The sequence below is a fragment of the Nomascus leucogenys genome, chromosome 3 (genome assembly GCF_006542625.1).
Source record: "Nomascus leucogenys isolate Asia chromosome 3, Asia_NLE_v1, whole genome shotgun sequence".
Classification (NCBI taxonomy): domain Eukaryota; kingdom Metazoa; phylum Chordata; class Mammalia; order Primates; family Hylobatidae; genus Nomascus; species Nomascus leucogenys.
In genome coordinates this window covers 147,138,616-147,162,227 of record NC_044383.1, presented here as the reverse complement: position 1 = coordinate 147,162,227, position 23,612 = coordinate 147,138,616, and the positions used below count along the sequence as shown (strand labels likewise).

At 42.7% G+C, this 23,612-nt stretch overlaps 1 protein-coding gene across 1 annotated transcript in view; it reads left to right on the top strand.

The window, feature by feature from the left end:
- Positions 1-23,612, top strand: part of PRKN (parkin RBR E3 ubiquitin protein ligase) — a 1,393,859-nt gene that overhangs the window by 1,332,435 nt on the left and 37,812 nt on the right. Inside the window, exon 10 of the mRNA XM_030809943.1 lies at positions 22,177-22,260. Within this exon, the coding sequence (XP_030665803.1) occupies positions 22,177-22,260 (84 nt within the window). The remainder of the gene's footprint in view (positions 1-22,176; positions 22,261-23,612) is intronic.

The window sequence follows — 23,612 nt, the reverse complement described above, 5'->3', positions numbered from 1 at the left end:
GAGGCTGAAGCAGGAGAATCGCTTGAACCCAGGAGGCAGAGGTTGCAGTGAGCTGAGATTGCGCCACTGCACTCCAGCCTGGGTGACAGAACGAGACTCCGTCTCAAAAAATAAAACTAAAAATAAAAATGTAGCCTCCTTAATACAGCATCTGCAAGTCTTGATGCATGCTTGTGAATTACTTGGGGAGATAGCACATAAATGGGCAAAGTCCACCTCATTTTAGATAAGATTTCATTGGCTATTTCGTAATGTTTTATTTTAATGAAGTAATGAAAAGAGATGTCATTATGGATTCTTTTTTAACGTCCATGAATGGTTTCAAGTGACATCGTATGGGGACAAAAAATATACTGCAGATCTTGCCACCAGCAGCATTCCCACAACTGTTTTCTTCCTGCAGATCCTTCTTGCATTCCACGCATGTCCATTCCCGGTATCGGCCTCGCCAACCCCCTGACCAATGGCACAGGCTCATCAGCCCTCAGTATTGTTAAGTGGAAAAATGAAAGAGTTTTTATTATTACAAAAGCACTACATACTCCTTAGACAATGTCAGTAAATTGTACCAAAAAAAAAGGAAAACCTAGAAAACAAACAGTCCCACGTGGCTGGACATGGGATTTTTGACTCATTGCTGTAGAGCTTTCTAGATATGTTTTACATGTATACGCAAACCCACATGTGCACAATTTTAACAGAGACGAGTTTATGCTGATAGGGTTTTTTACCAGTTTTTCACCCTTAATTGTGTGTAAATGTCTTTGCATTTCTCTAACGCCATGTTTAATGATGACCATTCGTCAGGGTGTGCCATGACTTATGTAAATGTTTATCTTGCAGAATGATAGTTTTTCCGTGGCCGAATTTTTCCTGTGTTCCTGACTTTTCTCTAAAATTCCTAGAAGAGGAAGTTAGAGAGTCAAAGTATGTGCATGTTTTTAAGGCTTTTGTCAAGCACGTCCATGTGAAGAGACCACCAAACAGGCTTTGCGTGAGCAATAAAGCTGTTTATTCACTTGGGTGCAAATGGGCTGAGTCCGAAAAGAGAGTTAGCAAAGGGAAATAGGAGAGGGGCAGCTTTATAGGACTTGGGTAGGCAGTGGAAAGTTACAGTTAAAAGGAGGTTAACTATTGTTAGCAGAGGAGGGGGTTACAAGGTGCATGGTGGGGAGATCATAAGACTCATTGTCCAAAAGAAAAATGTCACAAGGTCAACTGATCAGTTGGGGCAGGGCCAGAACAAGTCATAATGGTGGAAGGTCATAAGATTGGTCGATCAGTTAAGGCAGGAGCTGGCTGTTTCACTTCTTTTGTGGTTTTTCTTTGGCTGCTTCAGACTTCTTGGCTCCTGCAGGCCACCTGGACGTATATGTGCAGGTCACAGGGGTTATAATGGCTGAGCTTCGGCTCAGAGGCCTGACAGCTTTGCATCCAACGCTTATCCTCAACTCTAAGAAGTACTTTTTTGTGTATTTTAACATTTCTGAAATCAGGATATTATAAATTGATGTGGATGTTTACAATGGTAGTATAATGGAGCTTTTCTTTCTTTGGTCAAGCCACTGTTAAATTGAAGGTGCTTTTTACCATTAATGTCATCTTAGAATGAAGGCATTTCAGTCCTGTTAAATTACCTCCCAGCAAACAATTGTGCCAGTGTGCAGAGCCTCCCACCCAGTGCAGCCACCCCCTTCCCCAGCCCCTCCCTTTTCAGCTTTGCCAAATGAGAAGCAATATTATTTCTTATTTATCAAGTCAGTGCGTTTCTATATTTATGACTCACTCATGATTAATTACCATTGACATATCTCTTAGCAGTTATAATTTTGGTATGACTTTTTGTTTTCCATGTAGATTATGACTGTAAAAAATTGTGAAACCATATTTATAAAAATATAAGGACATTTTAATGACAAATATAGCATACTCATTAGAGAGGCTTTTATGTAAATATAATTTGGTGATCTTAATTTGAAATAAATCTTAATTAAATTTCTCTGAAGTCCCATTTTGTTAAAAATATCCACCAAGCCTAAACCTTGGCTGGCCTAAGCTCATGATGTTTCCAAGTCAGCAAGAAGCTCTGTCCTTACCCGTAGCAGCAGTGCCGAGACGCTCCTCTTCAGTTCTATCTGCATTTCCAAGTCCATCAATGATGGTGCAAATGTGTTGACATAATTCATTGTCTGAGAAATGCTTACAGATTTGCAAATTCCAGATTATGGTAACATGATTGAACATGACTCGGCGTGAATCACTGATTGACAGAAACAAGTTGTATGTACATTTGAAATGCTTGCTCATCACTGAACACAAAGAGAGAAGGATCCATTTTGCCTGCAGAGAATGGAAATAACCGGGGCAAAAGGAGTTTTTGTTGAAAGTCACTGTATTGCCATTAACCCAAAATACATTTCCTTTGGGCTAATACTAAGAAGCCACTTTGTTGTGCTATATAAAGCATTGCACTCAAAATCCTGTTGTTACTGATATTATAAAGCAGAACTTAGGGTACCATTCAAAGAAACAAAATAGGAAGTTCCTATCAAGTTACAGTGATTGAAGCATTTAAAAAGTTTCTATATACTGAGCAGACATCTCGCTCTAAAAGAAGAACTTGAAAGCAACCACCTTACGTTTTTGGTGGATTTGAGAAAAATAGCTAAAATGTGCCCATAGTGGATCAGCACCCTTTTAGATAACATCAAACTAAACTTCATGACTTTGAAAAAAAATGAGAAAAGTAGATGCTAAGTGGGAAGATTTTACTGTAAACCAACACCTACCTCAAATCAAGTATATATATATATATACACACACACACGTATATATACGTGTATATGTATATATGTTATATATGTATGTATATATGTGTGTACATATGTATATATGTGTGTATATATGTATATATGTGTGTGTATATGTATGTATGTGTGTGTATATATGTATATATGTGTGTATATATGTATGTAAGTGTGTGTATATATGTATATATGTGTATATATATATACATATGAATATAGGAAAAAAACATAAAGCCAGGAGATTGTGAGGGTTGTTTCCATCCACAGACCAATCTCCAGTTTCCCTTATCAGGTTCTTTCCCAGTGCTCTAAGGAGGTGGGTTAACTCCCAGTGCTGAGCCAGTGTCAAATATATGTTTATTATAGATTCTTGAAATTAACTTGACATTTGTCTTCAGCAAAGAAAAGCATCGTTTTCCAAATTAGTGGGAGCAAAAGTCTACTTTAAAAAAAAATCTATTTGGACTGCCAAGTTGGTAGGAACAGGAGTAGACTTGGCAGTTAACCCTTCTGCTGATCCCGTGTTGCCACTTCTCAAATTGCCCAATGGGTACAAGACTTGGAACACGAGCCTGCCTGGCTGTGAGAACTCATGGATCCTCAGTTTCCCTTCCCTTTCTCCTGGAAGCTGGCCTAAAATGATGATTATGGTGGACCCACATTTATTTATTTATTTTTAATTTTATGTTTATTTTATTTTATTTTATTTTTGAGACAGGGTCTTGCTTTGTCACCCAGGCTGGGGTGGGGTGCAATGGCACGATCTTGGGTCACTGCAACCTGCACGTCTTGGGTTTAAGCAATTCTCCTGCCTCAGCCTCCCAAGTAGCTGGGATTACAGACGTGCGCCACCACGCCTGGCTAATTTTTGCATTTTTCATAGAGACGGGGTTTAACCACGTTGGCCAGGCTGGTCTCGAACTCCTGACCTCAAATGATCCACCCACCTCAGCCTCCCAAAGTGCTGAGATTACAGGCATGAGCCACCATGCCCGGTCGGACCCACTTTTAAACAGCAGTCTTGAAAAAGAGGGGCATGAACACAGGATGACAAATGACAACTAATGACTTTTCCCCCAAATCCCATTGTAAATCTTGTCACTGTGTGACCAAGCCTATTTCACCCATTGCCATTTGTTCCTGGCCCATAATAAAGTGAAGGCCTGTGAGATATTTGGAGAGATAAATCAGCATTCAGTTTAAAGAGTCAGAGCTGGAGGAGAAGGTGGGAAGCAATGTTATCATTTAGTCAATCTTCCTGCCTTCAGTGAAAATATAAAACATTAAACCTATATCAGACCATCCCAGTAAGAGAAGAATTAGTCGTCCCCCTTTTTATGATTTTGAAGGAACATATACTTTTCTGCTAGAACTCCATTCCACTGCAGTATTTACAGCTTTACCTTCTGTTTTTTAGAAGTATGTTGCTACTGACTTGAAAGAGGATGTCAGGTTCTCTGTAGCAATAAAAAGACAGGTGTGGCCATCTGTGCCATTTCAGTGACTTAGCTGAATAAGCATTTCAATCCTTAGAAACAGAGCCTTCCCATGGAAAATATTTCATTTTGACTTGTGTCATTGTGCAGGGAGTGATATACACCATGATAAATTCTCCTGCAGAAAAGTCTTTCTGAACACAGAGCCATAGAAATGAATTATTACAGATAATGTAAACTTAGAGACACCCTGACACATTTTTGTTCTCTTAATTTTGAATCTTAACTAAATTTTGCAGATGCCATTGGGGTCATTGAGACAAGAAACTATGTTCAGTGGTTCATGGACACTGATGATATTAGCTCAATTTATAGAATTGTCTTGTTTGCATCTTGATGAATCTTGTTTACCGTTCAAGACACGAAGTGTCACTGGGGCTGTGGAACTTGGACAGACTGTCCAGGGGGAGCAATCATCTCCTCCTCTGTGATTGCTCCAAGCTCTGTCATCCTGCCTATGCGTTGCCACACAATTTTCTGTCTAGGTGCCTGTGTTCTTCTTTCTCTTCTTCTTAGAATAAACCTTTATTAAGCTCCTACTCAGGGCCAAGTACTAGGATAGCAGCTCTCAGAACACATGGGGTGAGACAGTCGGGAACTTGAGTCTAGTGGGGATGATGGATAAAGAAATACCCAGTGCAGGGTGGAGGGATTTAGGGTCAGGTCAGTACAGAGTGGTGAGAACACACAGGAAAAACAGCAAACCCAGGCCTGGGGTCAGGGAGGTTTGCCCAAGGGGATTTCCTAATGGGGAATCAGAGTACTCCTTAGAATGTTCTCTGTTGCTATATGGAATACCACAGACTGGGTAATTTATAAAGAAAAGTTTATTTGGCTCTTGGTTCTGGAGGCTGGGAAGTCCAAGAGCATGAAGCTGGCATCTGGCCAGGATCATCCCACAGCAGATAGGCAGAAGGGCAAGGGCATGTGTGAGAGAGAGAGAGAGAGAGAAGGTTTGTAACAAAGCCCCTCCCACAGTAACCCACTCCCACCTCACAGCATTAATGCATTCATGAGGGTGGAGCCCTAATGACCTAATAACTGCTGAAAGACCTCACATCAATAAAATCTCAGCATGAGTTCCAGAGAGGCCAAACATTCAAACCATAGCAATCCCTATTCCAAGTCATCTTGGCAAAGGAGGGCTAGGGAGAAGATAGGCTGAGGGGCAGAGGATACGAGCGTGGCTCTCCAGAGAGTGATTCTCACAGAGACTTGGCAGGGTCATTACGTGCTCTTGTCCTGAGGCCCTGCACTGCCAGAGAGAAGCATCCTCTCAACAAATGCTTGTGAGATAAAGGAATGATTTGATTCGGAACAATAACTGACCCCATGAACGTTTTTCCGTTTCTCCACAGGACAACAGTAAAGGGCCCTTTATGAGCTATTAGCCTTTTGAAAATTTGGTTCTCATCACAGAGATGGGATTTCAAGGAATAAGGAGTTAGATCATTGTTATTATTCAAAAAAAATATTGCTTTTTTGTGCTTTTTTAGTGTTTGCCATGATCTAGGTGGTTAGGCAATTTTTAAAAGTATAGAATATTAGGTCTCAATATTATTAAGAGAGCCAGAAGAAAAAGGGGCAGTATTCTACCCTACAGATGATCAGCTCTCTGAGGGCCCTGCAGTCCTAACAGTCTGTGCCACTAAATCGAGAGGGAGGAAGGGCACCCAGCACTGAGAACAGTTGATACTTCACTCTCCATTGTTATTCAGCTTTGCAGGAGTTCAGGAAATGCCACCTCAAAATATGGTGCTTTGGTGTGCTGACTCCTTAACAGAGGACACTTGGGGAACAGCAGATTCAGGGAGGGCCTTTCTCTGAACTTGCTTCTCTGCAAATGCAATTGATGGACCTCAGTTGTCGTGAACCCCCTCCCAGGGAATTGTATCAGCCGGGGAAGATGAGTAGGTGCGCACCATGCCTGGAGAGGCTACTGCCTGTTCTGCTCAGGGCTGCTCGGAGACAACTTTTATTACCTGAGAGATTGTTTATCTACATAACAAGACAACCTTTATTCACCATACAATTCTTCTCACCCTCCTCTAACCTCCTCCTTCCCACAAGAATCCCCAAGCCCCTGTTCTTTTCCTTGTCTAGGATATAGCTCTGTAGGCTTGAATATGCTCTTTCTCCTGTTAATCTGTTTATATGCCATTTTAATCAATGGCCCAGCCAAAGAACCTGGGAGGGTAGAGGGAAGCCATCTTTTGCTCCCTCACAGCTTCCGGAATGTCTCTCATGTTATGGGACCAAAAAGCTATTTATTAGTAGAGAGGCAGCAATGTCTGTGGCATTTCCTTGACTCACCTGAGATCCGCCCATTATGTCAGCCACCCTGGGACACAGTCGAGGTACTTGCTGTTTAGCTGTCATTTAATTAGTTTGCTTTCTATGTCCTTAGCAAAGCAATAAAATTGAGAGAGAGAGAAAAAAAAAAAAAAACTTAGGCAGGGGAAGAGTCTTATAAGTCTGGGTTTTATTTTATAATTTCGTAAGACACTGCGAGGTATGCATGTTGCTGGGAGATAACATTTTTCAGGTCACTGAAGGCATTTGGCTTCACCTCCTGCTCAAGACCCCCGAGGCATGAGTTATCTTTGGCCAATAGGCATCCAGAGGAGCCTTTAGAGCCTGGCCTGCCGCTGAGACTGTCAGGGCCGTGATGACAATCAGCATTCTAAGTGGTTCTGGCTCTCACCATTGTCTGATAGTCAGGGCAGAGATGCATATCGGGAGGATAATGTGGGAAATGCTCCCACCATTATTACCCAGCCCCGAGCTGGGAACCTTCTTTAAGAGGCCTTAAGAATATAAGTAGAAGCATTAACGGCTTCTGCTCCAGAGATTGGTGTGTGAATAAACATCTCAGACCCCTGGATCTCTCATCTTCTCTCTCCTCCTTTGAGCCAGAACATTCATGAATAATCATTTAGGGCAGAGGTTCTGGGCCAGAAACATCTGAGGTCCAGTCCAGCCCCCAGAAATCCAAATGCAGCTGTCTGAGAATCTCATGGAGAGACACGAGCCTAGAAAGTGTTTGAGACATTTGGGGGATTTATTTCAGCTTCTGTCATTAGTGTGTGCTTAACTTCAAATGTAAAATCCAAATCAGTACTCTAATATATATATATATTTTTAGGGGGGACAGAATCTTGCTCTTGTCGCCCAAGATGGAGTGCAGTGGCACAATCTCGGCTCACTGCAACCTCCACCTCCCGGGTTCAAGCAATTCTCCTGCCGCAGCCTCCTGAGTAGCTGGGATTACAGGTGTCCACCACCACGCCCTGCTAATGTTTTTGTATTTTTAATAGAGACAGGGTTTCACCGTGTTGGCCAGGCTGGTCTCAAACTCCTAACCTCAGGTGATCTGCCCACCTTCGCCTCCCAAAGTGCTGGGATTACAGATGTGAGCCACCATGCCTGGCCAACTCTAACTTTTAAAATTAATTCTTTGGTGCTAAAGCATGACTGGCCTTTGGTAGGGTGGATCTTCTCCTCAATTCCCCAGGATGTGACTGAACTATCACAAATGAAAGTCCTGTTGCTAAAACCATGCCCGACCAAGCCTTCCAGCCTGATAGGTTACACGCAAAAGCAGGTGTCTTTGACCCAACCTTCTTTGTTGGCTAAATTAAGAGACTGTAATAACACCAGGCCAAAACTTAATGTGAATGGTGGATTTCTATGACTTCATGTTTATTAAGCTCATTCTATAATGAAGGATGGTGCTGCAGCCATCAGAAACAGATGTCTGTTTGCAGCGTACTCTGATCAACAGTCTTCCCCTTGAGTAATGGCCTGAACACTATCTGTCCCTGGTCCAAGACTTGACAAAGTGTGCAAACAAGTAAATCAGACAGCCAGAGACACAGTGAAAGTTAGCGATAACCCAGGACAGTTCTTATTCTCTGGCTTTCTTTAACAAATGACTCAGAGTGTGTGGCAGAAAAATTCATATGCTTTCACTGCAGGACAGTTACGCCTCATATTTTCTTTAATTTGACTGATTTTCTGTCCCCTGCAGCTCTTTTCTTCAACACAGTTTGAAGTGAAACTCATATGGGTCGTCCAAAGGCTGAAAATAAATAGAGCATCCTTTATTCAAAAAAAAAAAAAAAATCTGAATTTCTTTGTCTTAGAATATGTTTAATTTTCGGCCGGGCGTGGTGGCTCATGCCTGTAATCCCAGCACTTTGGGAGGCTGAGGGGAGTGGATTAGCTAAGGTCAGGGGTTCGAGACCAGCCTGGCCAATATGGCAAAAGCGAAACCCCATCTCTACTAAAAATACAAAAATTAGCTGGGCGTGGTGGCATGCGCCTGTAATTCCAGCTACTTGGGAGGCTGAGGCAGGAGAATTGCTTGAACCCGGGAGGTACAGGTTGCAGTGAGCCAAGATTGTGCCATTGCACTCCAACCTGGGTGATGAGCAAAATTCCATCTCGAAAGAAAAAAAAAGGTTAGGTTTAATTTTCTAATCTTCCCCGTGTCCCCACCTCACCTTATCCTACTTTCTTCTAAAATATTGGAGGTGTTCTGTCGCTTTTTTTCTGTGGCCCCTTAACTGAACTCTGCATGGTGCAAGGAGTCCTCAGACTGCAGGGTCCTTGTAGACCTGTGCAGTCCAGCGTGGTGGCCACCAGCCCCGTGAGGCTCCTGTCCAACAGGGTGCACACATGAGGCTCCTGAGCCCATGGAATAGGGCTAGTCCCAACTGAGATGCATTGAAAGAGTAAAAGCAGACCCAATTCCAAAAGCTTAGTAAAAGTGAATGTAAAATAACTCATTACCAATTTTTACATCGATTGAATGTTGAAATGATACAATTTTGAATATATTTAGTTAAGTAAAATATTGAAATTAATTTTACCTGTTTCTTTTTCCTCTTTTCATATAGCTACTAGACCATTAAAAATTATTGCTGTTTCAATTGGACAGCACTGTTCTAGGCTGTATCCTTTCACGGTGGTTTCAAAATCAAAAAGACAAAACTGTTGCAGAATTACACTACCAGAGTGAATTACACTAGAATGCTGGCATCATCCCTAGCACTGGGATTGGTACTTTCTGGGGGCTATCATTTCCAGCAAACTCCATTGGTCCCAGTTCACCTTCCTCTTCTTCCTGCTGAAACGGGAGAGTTCCCTGACCCACCTCCGTCACAGGACATGCAACAGGTGTATGGCTCATCAGTTCAGCCACCACCACTGCTCAAACTCCTTATGGGAGGGGGAGCATGCAGATGGGCACGTGCAGGAGCCGGGACGAGCACTTCTGGGCTCTGGCCCCACAGTAGCGTCTAGGGGTGGGTGCCTGTGACTCCCAAAGCCCAAGTGGCTGTGTGTTACAGCACGCTGTTTTCATTTTCCTGTCTGCAGACAGCCTAAGTGTTAAACAGCTCAGTGGACCCTCTGCCTTTTTACAAGAGCAGAGGGCCAGTGTGACGCTTTCCATATTCCAAGTTCTTGTCTGGCATCCAGAAAAATCAGGTCACACCTGGACTTGAAGGATGGTGAATGCAGGGTTTTACTGAGTGGTGGATGTGGCTCTCAGTGGGATGGATGGATGGGGAGCTGGAAAGGGGATGGAGTAGAAAGATGATCTTCTCCTGGAGTTTGGCCGTCCAGCAGCCAATCTCCTCTCTAACTGTCTGCAGCAGAACTCCTCTTGACATTCAGATATTCCTTCTCTTCTCTCCTTCTCTGCTGCTCTTGTGCTCATGGAGCCTGGGGTTTGGAGTTTATATAGGGACAGGATCGGGGGGCATGACAGGCCAAAAGGCAACATTTGGGTGTGAAAACAGGAATGCCTGTTCCCATTTAGGGCCATGGGTTTCCAGGCTTGAGGGTCAGGCCTTTGCTGGGGAACTGCCCTCTTCTACCCAATATTTCCCTGTCTCCTGTCTGTAACCTCCTCACTCCTGTCTCCTCACTGCAACCTGCACCTCCCAGGTTCAACACTGTGCCCCCATGGAACCTCACATCCATCATGTGATCAGGACACAGCTGACAGTGAACTCTGTGAGGCCATGAAGAATGGCCAGTGCCTTACCATTCACACATAGTACATGCTTGATGAGTACTTGTGGAATGGAGGGAGGGTTGGGTAGAGCAAGGGAGAGGTGAATTGTGACTCCTCTGAAACTGGAAATTACGTATGTTTTGCATCTTTGCAGGCCCCAGCAATGCACAGCATACATTCTGAGTGGAGTTCCTGAGTAGGAACTTTTGGTTGAATGAATGAGCTAGAACAGGGTCTCTAAATGGTGCACACAGGTCACTCAGGGATCCTGGTAAAATGAAAGATTCTGGTCTAGTACTTCTTGGGTGGGGCCTGAGATTCGGGTTTTCTGACATGCTCCTGGGTGATGCTGTTGCTTCTAGTCTGGGAACCACATTCTAGGGAACTAACTAGAGCCAGTGCTGTGATGTGAATTTAGTTATTGACATGGATGGCAGTCCCTTCAATTCATGTCTCATGGATGCTCCAACTGACAGTGACTGTTTCAGCCTCCTCTATCTGTGACTCTCCTCTCCCCCTAGACTCCAGAAGATTCAGAGCTGCTATGGTGCTCTGTTAGGAAGACCAAGGGCATGGGTGTCATCTCCTTGAGAAAACCCTCTCATCAATGTGACTCTCCTAGGATTTTGCTGCAAAACCTTGTCCTCCTCCATTGAAAGCCATAAACCTTTGAGTATGTCTCCCTAGCCTCAGCTTTCTCTGGGACTTCACTCCCATCCTGCCCCCTCTCTTGCTAGCATCTTCATTCTCTCTCTTTTCATCATCTTTTGCTGTTTTCAAACTGATTCAGAGCTCTCTGTTGTGAAGCCTTTTCCACCCCATCATGCCTGTGATCTTAGCCTCTGAATCTAACTAACCATTGAACCATTGGACCAAAATTGTGGCCTCCAAGGTCACTAAAGTATTTTCCCTGGCAGAAAGTCTTAGTTATTCCTCTTGTACTCAGGATGGACCTCTCCATTCTCAGTGCTGGGTTTCCTCAACACTGCACTATCCTCCTCTGCTTCTCAGAAGTTGAGGCTTTTCCAGCTACTACTGCTTGTTCATTCTGCAAAGGTTTAATGATTCCCATTACTCTGTTAGTTCCTCGCAACTTCATGGTAATCACATGGAATTAGAAGTGACTTGAATTTGAGGTGACTGCAACCTATCCAAATGGAAATATGCAGTAGGCAAAGTGCATCTTAAAAGAGGAGTTGGGAAGGGTGGAATAGATTTTGAGAAGTTGTTAGAAGAGAGGCAATCAATTAAGCTTGATGTTAGAATGCTCCCTGAAGGGGCAAATGTGAAGGGCAGAAAAACAAATGCCATCTCCACGTGCTCTTGCCCATCGACCTCAACCCGCCTGGATCTCTTCTATGGGACCTTTGAGACTAACACAAGAATACTCAATTCAACCCGTGATTGTACATTGTATCATGGAGTACACAATTGTCCTCCAGCTCTTTTGTTCCTTATAAATATCCACCTTAGCTGTAAGCTACTTGACTCTGGCACCTGGCTTGCCACAAAGAGCCACTGATCACCTACTATGTTCTAGCACCTGGATCTTGGGAAGACAAAGATGGATAAGATACAAATCCTATCCATTTAGAAGAGGAGATAGGTGGAGACAGTTTCATAGAGAGGGTCAAACAGTTTAATAGAGGTATGTGTAAGAAAGAGTGCTTGGAAGGAAAACACTTTGATCATTTTGGCTGAGGCTGCAGGGGAAAGGGGCCAGGACAGGTATACCTGCAGGGCACCTATGAGACTGTTCAGCATACAATAAAGGGTTAATATATCATTTTGACTGATTGATTGATTGATCATTGAGGAGCTGTAAAACCTCCAAAGACAAAAGTCTGTAAGATATGCTGGCAGGGTGTCCCCAAACATGGTCGGGCCTCTTTCCAAAGCTGGCCTTGCCCCAAGTTGCCCAGGGTGGGCCCAGGTGTTCAGGGAAAGCATTTTGCCTCCCCTGCTGTGCTAGAGAGCATACGGATGCCCACAGGCACATGGGACAAATTGGGCTCAAATTGCCATATGGCTTGGATTTCATATTTTTACTGGCATAGCGTAATCATTTTTACAGAGTCTAGTGCCTTGCTGCAGATTGTAAATGATAAGGTCACGAGGATTAGAGACCAGTTAAAAATTATAGAAGACATATGCTGTGCATTTTACTAATGAATGGCCATATTCAAACATGTTCACTAATTAATGGCAATATTTGAATGGGCCCACTAATGAATGGCGATATTTGAAAGTGGCATTGAATTTGATATTCTGTGACCAGTGCTCCAGTTCTAGAAGGAGCCAACTACTCCATAAGGCCTGAGAAATGCCCATTTTAAAGCAAAATTGGGCAGGCCTTGCAGGATGGTAAAGGGAATTCTCCGTTAGATATAGAAATTCGCCCGCCAAGAAGTTTGTTTAGATGAACAGGATGGTGTGAACGTATCACTGAACAAGAGTTCAGTGGCAAGCTTGTAACCAGGTCTCACCTCAGCCTTTGGGAACAAGGTAAGCCATGACACAAATGCCAGAGCTGGGGACCTTGGAAGATAAGGACTGTCCCCATAGGAATTATTTTCAGAAATGGTCACAGTAAAGAAAGAGTAAGAAAGGAAGTGGGGGATTAGAGACCGAGAGCATACAGCACTCCCACCCCAGCTTCCCCTGTCCTCAGTGGACTGCTGCAGTCAGGGCACCTGGCGAGTGACACTGAGAGCCAAGTCTGCAAAGCTGAGGCTCAGGACACAGCCACAAGTGAGGGAAGCTGCCGTTCCCCCATTTGCTGTTTCTCTCTCTAACCTGCACCTCTAATTTGTTGGCTGGCTGTGTTTAAAGCCACTGAGCTTAAATGCATTACAAGTCCTTTCCTGGTAGGCGGGCCAGGTTCAGGCCCGTCAGAATGAGACGACCAGCTCCATGTGTGTTGAGCTGAGGAAGGTCAGAGTGGGCCTGACCACGGGCCACTCCTGACCTGGCATTGGCTGTGTAGACAAGACTTAAACGTGGCTCAGAGTAATTGCTTTGGCTAGGAACACAACTCTGTGGCGACAAAACACGTATAAAGAAGGTCTCAGCAAAGGTGCTGGGATGTATTTGATATTCTTTCAATGCAGCTTGACAAAGGCGCCGTCGAGAGCACAGCGTGTTGGGGAAGCAGCTTCCACACACCTTGCTGCTAACCCTGTGACTGACAAGGCTCGCAAAAGCAATCGAAATGGAAAGTCCATATGCCCTTGGACCCAGCTATTTCATGTCTAGAAATTTCTGCTACAGATTCCCTTTCACATGTGTGAAATGACCTGAAGAGGAGGACATTCCCTGCAGCTTTTTGTTTGTGATGGCAAAATACTGGAAGGACCTAAATGCTGATCGGAAGGGCTGGTGAAATGAACAAAGGCACATCTATCCACTGGAATATTGTGTGGCTGTTCAGGAAGAATGGCGCAGCTCTCCGTGTACTAATAGACAGCCATCCGTAACATGCATTAAACGAAAAACCAACGAGCAGAGTACAGCACATTATACAATATTTTATAGGGTATTTTTGTCTGAAAATAGCATAAATTGATGACTGAGTGCAGAACATATTTCTGGAACAATACCTATACAAACAGGTGACAGTGATTGTCTCTGGGAAGCTATGTAGCTGACCAAGGAGGAAAGGAGACATTTTTCACAATGTACCTTTTGAATGTGTGCTACCTGCACGTATTTTGCATTCAAAGAATACCTACTTTTAAAAAACCCATGACTCTGCAAATGATATTTCAGAAATGTTCTTAAAAGAAAAAAATCAATGGCCAATAAACATTTTAAAGTTTATTTTCCCTTTAAGTTATGGCAAAAATCAAAACTATTTTGGAGTAGGAAGTAAATGTAAATATCTTTGTCTGTAATTATAGACTGGATAGTTAATTCCCAGCAGAACCATTGCCAGGAGCACCACCTTATCATGTATCTTTTAATGTGAGGTGCTGAGGTCAGCCTGTTCAAAGTAAGCTCAGTGGGTCTTTGCTCCTCATTGCATGAACTCATCTTCTCTGAGGGGTCCCAGTTCTGAGACAGGTGGTACTAAAGTTTCCTACTAGACGGTACTCATAGTGAGTGCATCAGTGCAGACTGTACCACTGAAAGACGGGATGGTTACTTGCACGCACTTGATGATAGATATTGGTGTAAGAAAAGGAGATTTTCGGGGATCTTTTAAGAGCTTGCGTGAATGGAAATTAAGTCAAAGAAAGTAAGGGCCTGTTCAAAGAGCAAACCTAAAACAAAAATAAGCCTAGGGCTGCAGGGTGTTAGAGGTCACAATATTTTGTGGGAAACTAATTGGCATTGTTTAGTATCCTTGGGGATTAGTACAGAATTTGTGAAAGACAAAGGAACATGGCTACTCTACAGAGCTGTAACCAGCCTCCTGAAAATTCTTTCTTTTTAGCCCTTTGGAGACCACACGTAGAGCGCTGTCTTCGTCTGTTTGCATTTGGAGCTTAGCACAGTTTAAGATTGCCTCACACCGTGAGAGTCTGTGATTTTAAGATGTTGTGTACTTGAAAGGAAATAACCTTACTTTCTTCTTTTCAAAATTGTGTTTTAATGCGTTATAGTCTAACACCATCTCCGTTCTGTGGCACTGTCTTATCAGAACGAGTTTTGTATATTATCAGCGGCTGATCACTCATAGGGAAACTTCCTCTTTTGATATATTCCTTTTAACACACTGAGGCTGGACTTACATATCTCTGCTGCCATCTTCTGGAAAGCTACACACCAAAAAGAAAAATATTTCATCTATTCCCAAAGAAGTACAAATGTGTGCTTCATGCCTTTGATGTTTCCCTTGACTCTAGTAAGGGGTCCTAAGATGGTATTTGATTCTCTCCTATTCTTTTAACACAGAATTTCAGAGCCGTGGAAGAAAAATTAATGCACATAATAGAATGCTTTTATAATAGATGCAGCCATGATCGAAAACAGGCACAAAGAAATCTTGGCTTTCATAGAGAGATCATTCAACTTTAAGGATCCAAGCCTTGTTTTAAGGGTCATTGCTTGTAGGTACCTACTGGCTCTCAACCTGATTGATCAGCAGCCACTGGAATATTCTGATTGCCTTAGAAGCTGTTCATTTGGTTCCTTTTCATGCTTCCAGAGAGAAAGTACACATACAGCCCCTTTTGCATGTGTTCATTATGGAAATATGGGAAATCAAACTCAAACATCAATCAAATGACTACTGCACTGATATGACATTGAATGAGTGATATGATGGGCCATTCACGTAGTTCTCTGGTAGTACAGAGTGTCTAAGGGGGCTGACAGTGACTTACCTCAGCATGTATACCAGCAAAGAGAGGCCTCATCCCTTTCTAGACAGCAGTCTTATGTCTTATGAGTAGTGTACAAGTGTGGCATTTCTGGGGAGGTTTCAGTTTTACCCGAGATTCACATAACAGTCATTATTATCAGTATACTGGGAACTGCTTTAATTAACAAGGTGCTTACTACCCTCTTATTTTTCTACAGACTCTTACCACTTGTTAAACATCATAGCCCCATGGAGAAAACTATTTGTTGTGTTGTTGTGTTTACTGTGTACCAGAAACTGTGTTAAATATTCATTACCTTATTATTTCTTCTTTGTAGATGCAAAAAAGCTCAAGCAAAGAGATGTTGGGATCACACAGATAATAAATGATCCAGGAGGCCTCAGACTCCGGGTCTCTCTACTTCAAAGGGTTCACTTCTAAACACTAATCTACATCTGGTATTTAAACATATGAAGATCTAGTACATGATTTCACAGATTACAATGTGCTATTCTTTTATATGTTGCCTAAGGCCAAGATTTTACTCATCCTAAAAGTAAATACTCAACACATATTAGTTGCAAGACAAAAATATGACTTCAATATTAAGAATAGTTTAGCTATTATGCAATAGAAAAAAACTGGCTTATTGAATTTAGCCTTTATTAAATAGTTTTTTTAAATTCTATACCTCCTTTTAGGCATTTAGGATAAGCTGATGACGAGAATTAAGTTAAAAGTGTGGCACCAAGCTCTCAAGCTTGAAAACATACCAAGAAGAATGTATTAGGTGACCATGTGCATTGTCAAATAAAAGGAAACCACCACGCTATTGGAAGTGGTGAACTTTCTCCTGGTGTTAAATTCTGAGAGGAATTTGCCATATGGCTACCTGGAATTTAAAAAGAGAGAGAGAGAGGTTTGAACTATAATTTTGCAAATAACAGGGAAAGTTTAAATAGTTTTCATTACTTCAGTTCTTTGCAAAAGATTGGGAATAAAGTGACCTTGTTAAATTTTTTCTTTTCCTTTTTTTTTTTTTGGAGACAGAGTCTCACCCTGTCACCCAGGCTGGAGTGCAATGGCGTGATCTCGGCTCACTGCAACCTCCGCCTCCTGGGTTCAAACGATTCTCCTGCCTCAGCCTCCCAAGTAGCTGGGATTACAGGTGCCTGCCACCATGCCAGCTAATTTTTGTGTTGGTGGCTCACACCTGTAATCCCATCACTTTGGGAGGCCGAGGCAGGCGGATCACGAGGTCAGGGTTCGAGACCAGCTTGGCCAAGCTGGTGAAACCCCGTCTTTACTAAAAATAATTGTTTTCTATAGGAGCTTTATCAGCCAGAGCTTCACCAGAGAGACCAGACCAGCAGGATGCTTATATCAAATATACATACGCATACACACATATATGCCTATGTGTGTGTATATCCCTACATATATACATGCAGGCACACATTGTATCTATATATATCTGTATATACACATATATATGGAGAGATTTACTGGAAGGAAGTGGCTTACATGGTTTCAGGGCTGGGTAGGCACCTCCTAAATCCACAGAGTGGCCCTCAGGAAGGGCAGACTGGAACTCTTGAGCACAGCCTGACACTGCTGTCCCAGGCGAAATCTCTTCTTCCTCAGGGAAGCTTCAGTTGTGCTCTTAGGTCTCTCCACGGATTGAATCAGCCCCCTTCAGCTTATCTAGGATAATCTCTCTTACTTAAAATAAACTGACTATAGACCCTAATCACATCTACAGGAAAGCTTCACAGAAACACCTAGATTAGTGTCTGCCTGACTAACCAAGGGCCATAGCCTAGCCAAGTTAGTACATAAACTCTCGTCACAGGAACTATATAATACAGTCCGTGTGTTTGATTGCCTTCTAGCCAAATCTATAAGGGAATAGACTTTAGAGAGCCAATGAAATAAGTATGTGTTACTTTTATAATTGTTTAAAGACGTTTAAAATTTCTCAAAAAAAAAAAAAAAACTACAGAAATGGGTGGCATTTGTTAGATCCACCACAAGAGGAGATAATCCTGAACATGTATGCGGTATAAACAATGCTCCATGTTTCCTGGTATACTAACTTCCTTTCGGTTAATGTTGACTCATAAGGTTTGGAGAGGTATTATGCAGCTTAAGGGAGCCTCAGCAAATGTAAGACCATTTTTAAGTAATAGCAAATCCCTGGGTAAATTTCAGCCTTCTACATGGTTGGTTAAAAAAGGATCCACGCGCCCCTAAATAGGAGACATGCAGGTCAGCAGAATGGATGTGAAAATGTTGGAGCTAGGTCTGCTTTCTTCCCCAGCAAGCTTTTTCTCTAGAAACGGCTATGCCATGGGAAGTGTTTGCAAACTGGCCCGAACACTGTCTTAAGCAGTTTTGTATCTGCCTAACCCAGAGTTCCCCAGAATTCTGTTCACCATGCCCTTAGCAGCTCAGTACATTTTTCACAGCATTTCTAGGCCAAAAGAAATGCCTAACAGTTGTGGTTATGAAAGATTTTGTACCACATAGCATAGTAAGAATTAATGTCCTAACAACTTAATAGTTATCTGAAATGATAATTCACACAAATGGAAGGAAAAAATTAGCTTTATTTTATTCTTAAAAATAATCACATCTTGGCCAGGCGCGGTGGCTCATGCCTGTAATCCCAGCATTTTGGGAGGCCGAGGCGGGCAGATCACCTGAGGTCAGGAGTTCAAGACCAGCCTGACCAACATGGTGAAATCCCGTCTTTACTAAAAATACAAAAATTAGCCGGGCGTGGTGGCAGGTGCCTGTAGTCCCAGCTACTCAGGAGGCTGAGACAGGAGAATTGCTTGAACCCGGGAGGCGGAGGTTGCAGTGAGCCGAGATGGTGCCACTGCACTCCAGCCTGGGCAACAGAGCAAGACGCTGTCTCAATAAATAAATAAATAAACAAATCACATCTTTGTTCCAAATGGATGTTTACCTGGTACTTGTTTTCTATTCTGGTAACTTCCAAAAGCCCAGCTTTGCAAAGATACAATGTCACCAAAAGGAAAATAGCACAATCTACATTGACACTGGGAACTACCTTGAGTTGATAAATCACATAGTGTTCATCAGCCACGCTGTGTTTTACTTAAAATTCTAGAATATCCCAGGGCACTCCTGTGAGTTTGTTACAGTACCACAGGGCACTCTCGTGCGTAGCATGAGAACTGAAGGTTGAGAGTCTTGAGTCCTGGATAATGTAATTGAAAACCCAAACATTTTCAAGATCAAATCAGACCTTCTAGACGTTTCCCCATTGCACATGAGAGAGGTTCATGTTACTTAATTGGGAAGGACCACTGCATGATAGATCTAAATTTAAATTATACTTTGAATAGAAGCAAAGTAGCCAGTGCATTCCTGTGAAGTCATCACCGGAATATTCCTGCAGCATTTGCTTGCCTTTTGCCATGCTAAAGTGCGGAGGCTTTCATTTGATACGCTCTTCCCTTTCTGTTATTTCTCAATAGTCCATTCTTTGTAGTACTGGTGTGAAAGAGAATTTAATGTCTTTGTGTCAGGAAAGGCCTATTTATTCTGACAAACTGATCAACCTCCAGGGTGTTCCTCTACCATGAAACTGATTTTATATCTCATCCATGAGCTAATAAGATGTGAATGATTTTCCCTTTCACGCCAACAGATCAGATTTGCTTCTCTAGAAAGCAGTGGGCTGAGACCCCGTTGCCAGTTCTCCATAATTTGGCCTTCCGTCCACACTTTTCCAACAAAGCATGTAAGAGCAGGGAAATGAGTGTGAGGCAGACCCAAGTATTAACAGATAAATGTTTTTAAAAATAGGAGAAAATCCTAGAACCCAACTCACTATTCAGTGAATTTGCTTTTAGTTCAGAGAAAATAAGATGTCAGAAGCTGAAACCGGGTAATGTTGGTGATTTGTGTAAGGACATTCTGACGCACACACGGTCTCCCACCAACCTTTAAATAAAGTTTACATTTCACTAAATTTGAGTTCAGTCTCTCTGCTATGAGAAGAAATAAGAATATAATATGCTAAAAGTGATGGCTTGAAGATCAATTGGGGCATATCTCTGAAGAGATTGTTTCCTTATAAAATGCTTTTCCTTTTTGTTTCTGATGTCCTGAGATTAAAATACTTTTCAGACGAATTTTTAAAACAAGAAATTGGACATAGGAAAGGAGAAAACTCTGTTCACATGGTGAAGACAACATGAAGGAAAAATAGTGCTGAGTAAAAGCTATTCTTTTTTGAGGCAAGGAGGAATTATAGTATATTTTGGGACAGAGTTGGTTTTATAACCTGTTTTTTTGTTATTTTTGTTTTTCAATTCAAATCAGTCCTGTCTCAAGCAAAATTAGGCTAAATTCCTGACTTATACTATAAGATATTAGTTTGAGAACTTTTAAGTCTCTGTAAATCTTTTGAATCTTCCAGACACCACTTTCAGCATATGATATTCTTATTTATTACTGTATCAGTTATTTACTGCTGTGTAAAAACCACCCTAAACTTTAATGATTTCAAATAACAATAGTCTACTTGGAATATGACCCACTCACATAGCTGGCAAGTTGGTGCTGGCTGTCTACTAAAAGCTCAGACAGGGTTGTTGTTGTGGCTGAGGCTGTAGTTCTTCTCCATGTGGGCCTCTTGTGGGCCGTTGAGCTTCCTTACCATATGGCAGCTGGGCTTCAAGAGCAAGTGTCCCAAGAGGAAATGGAAGCTTCTGGTTTCTTGAGGCCTGGGCCTAGAAAGTGGTACACCATCATTTCTACCATATTCTAGTAGTCAAGTACTCAACCCATCTGGCTGTCAGCAGAAGAGACATAAAGCCCACCTCTCAAGGGAAAGAGGATACTGTCAGTTTGCCTCCATGCTCTAAGACCACCACCATCATCCACACACCATACTTGTGGATGGCACTCTCTCCTCTGCTGAAATGCCTTCTCTGAATACAGTTTCTGCTGTGGGAGATGTTGCCCACAACTTATTAAAGAAAATTGCATTGAAAGAAACCAGTTTTCTGGTGAGGAAACTCCTTCCTACGAAATGGAGTAGGGGCAAAATAGTCACTGTTGTTCTCATCTCCTTAAAGTTTAGAACACATTGTATGCTGTGGTTGCAGCCACTCAGCATGTGCTATCTCACTACCTCTCCCAGGGGTCATATGAGATAGCTATCACTGTTATCCTGGCATTTCCGAGGGGGAAACCAAGGCACAGAAACCAAGGTGGCTTTCCCAAAGTGTTTCAGGTGGCAGGGGATGGGATGATGACTCCAGTCCGGTGTGTTCCACTGCTGACCCACAACTCAACCGTGACAGCAACTTCAGAGCATGGCTGGTGGCGATGAGAATGGGACGTGCTTTCTGGAGAGGTCCATGGATCCCAGACAGACAGCCCTGAACGAGCCTCACTGGCATTCACTCTTCCAGCTTTCTTCTTTGTCAGATGGCGGGTAGAGGGCATTGGTCCCTTGGGCGTCTTCAGTCCCACGGTGAATGCTGCTTATCATGTCTCAGTCCGTGTGTCTCTGTCTTAATGTCCTCTTCCTGTAAGGACAGCAGTCAGATTGAATAAGGCCTCCCCTAACAACCTCATCTTCCCTTTACCACTTTAAAGGCCGTATCTCCAAATACAGTTACTTTCTGAGGTCCTGCTTCCACCCATCCATTATGAGGGGGCACGATTCAGCCCATAGCCACCCATTTCTTTTTCCATAATAGGCTTTCAATACGAAAGTCCACTGACACGGGCATATGAATCTTCTGTGAATGCAAACAAATATTGAATGTGAATGTCTTGAATGAAGTTTTTTCCTTACATTCTAATACCAATTAAACTTTGCTGTGGGTATTTATTTGCATTACTGTGTGTATTAGTCTGTTCTCACACTGCTACAAGGACATACCCGAGACTGGATAATTTATAAAGGAAAGAGGTTCAATTGACTCACAGTTCTGCAGGGCTGAGTAGGCCTCAGGAAACTCGCAGTCATTGTGGAAGGGAGAGCAAAGACATCCTTCTTCACATGGTGGCAGGAAGAAGAAGAATGAGAGCCGAGCGAAGGGGGAAGCCCATTGTAAAACCATCAGATCTCGTGAGAACTCACTCACTATCACGAGAATAGCATGGGGGAAACTATCCCCACGATTCAGTTACCTCCCGCCAGGTCTTTCCCATGACACACAGGGATTATGGGAACTACAATTCAAGATGAGATTTGGGTGGAGACACAGCCAAACCATATCACTGTGTCTTCCACTAGACTGGAAACATCTTGAGGGAAGGAAATGTGACCCGTCATCTCTGTAGCCCTGCTATGGTGCTTGGAACACTCTTGAGTAAAGAGTGAACAGTCCCATCAAAATATAACTTGATTTCTCTTTGCAAAAAAAGTAATTTGATACAGAAACTATCACACAAGCCAGAGGAATGAATATAATGAATTTGGAAAAGGAAAAATGTGTTATTGCCAAATGCAACCTAATGTCCCTAATTAATGGATGTGTGTTCTTTTGCAGTTTGCCTTCTGCCGGGAATGTAAAGAAGCGTACCATGAAGGGGAGTGCAGTGCCCTGTTTGAAGCCTCAGGAACAACTACTCAGGTACAGAATGCCCTACTCATTCCTCCAAGCAGGGCTCTGGACACGGTGGGGGACTGGAGCCGTTTCCTGGAAGTCATGGAGAGAGAGTTCCATTCTAAAAAAGCAAGAAGCAGACTGGTAGCTGACAGCCATGGGAATGGGGCCCTGGCTTCTCCCAAAACCACTCCCCTCCTCGGGGCACTGTGTAGACTTCCCAATGGCCATTTGGGACATGTCCAAAATAGCTTTTCCCTGGGCAGATATGGAACAGGGACAAGGCATGTGGGCATTTTCAAGGGAGTCCTTAGAGGGGAAATAAAACAATTTAACAGTCTCTAAATCAGAGAAATCCATACTAACTCTACTTCAATTTTTTTAATGCCCTAGTTTAGAATCTCTAGTGAAAATACCTCTATGAGTGGCATGTACAGAAAGAGTACATTATGTAAGGATATCATTGTCTTTTAGCAGCATCACGCCCTATGCTAACTGGTGTTTCAGTCCTCATTAAGTAAAGAATGTGTTGACTGAGCCTCACTCTCTAAGGTGCTATCTCAGTCTTAGGAAAATGCAAATACATTTTATTTTATTTATTTACTTTTTTTTTTTTTTTTTTTTTTTTTTTTTTTTGAGACGGAGTCTCGCTCTGTCGCCCAGGCTGGAGTGCAGTGGCGCAATCTCGGCTCACTGCAAGCTCCGCCTCCCGGGTTCACGCCGTTCTCCTGCCTCAGCCTCTCCGAGTAGCTGGGACTACAGGCGACCGCCACCACGCCCGGCTAATTTTTTGTATTTTTTAGTGGAGACGGGGTTTCACCGTGGTCTCGATCTCCTGACCTCGTGATCCGCCCGCCTCGGCCTCCCAAAGTGCTGGGATTACAAGCGTGAGCCACCACGCCCGGCCTATTTTATTTATTAATTAGGATCAACCAAACCTTCAGGGAAAAAGAATAAAACTGTCATTGCAGTAGATGAATTTGCTCATTATTTTTCTCCCAATGTAGATGTTAACAAGGGTTTAAACATCAAATCTTTGCAAATAAATCCTTTAGTCATTTTACTGATGGGAACCCAGTAAACAGACATAGAAATCCCAGAATATTTTGATTTTACAGTAGAGAATGTTAAAGATCTGGATGCTCTAAAATCAGAGCATGAATAAGTGTATCCCTATATGGAATTCTGCAGATGAGTTTATCCAATATTAGCATAACTAAATAAATAGAACTGGTGAATTTGGGTCTTCTCATCTGCTCCTAAATTGCCAGCCATGAGCATATGAGTGGATTTAGGACTGAGTTGCCATTTCCATAGCCCAGGCAGCAATGCTCCTTCTGTTGATTTTGTTTTAGCTCAGGGACATTCAAACGCGAGCT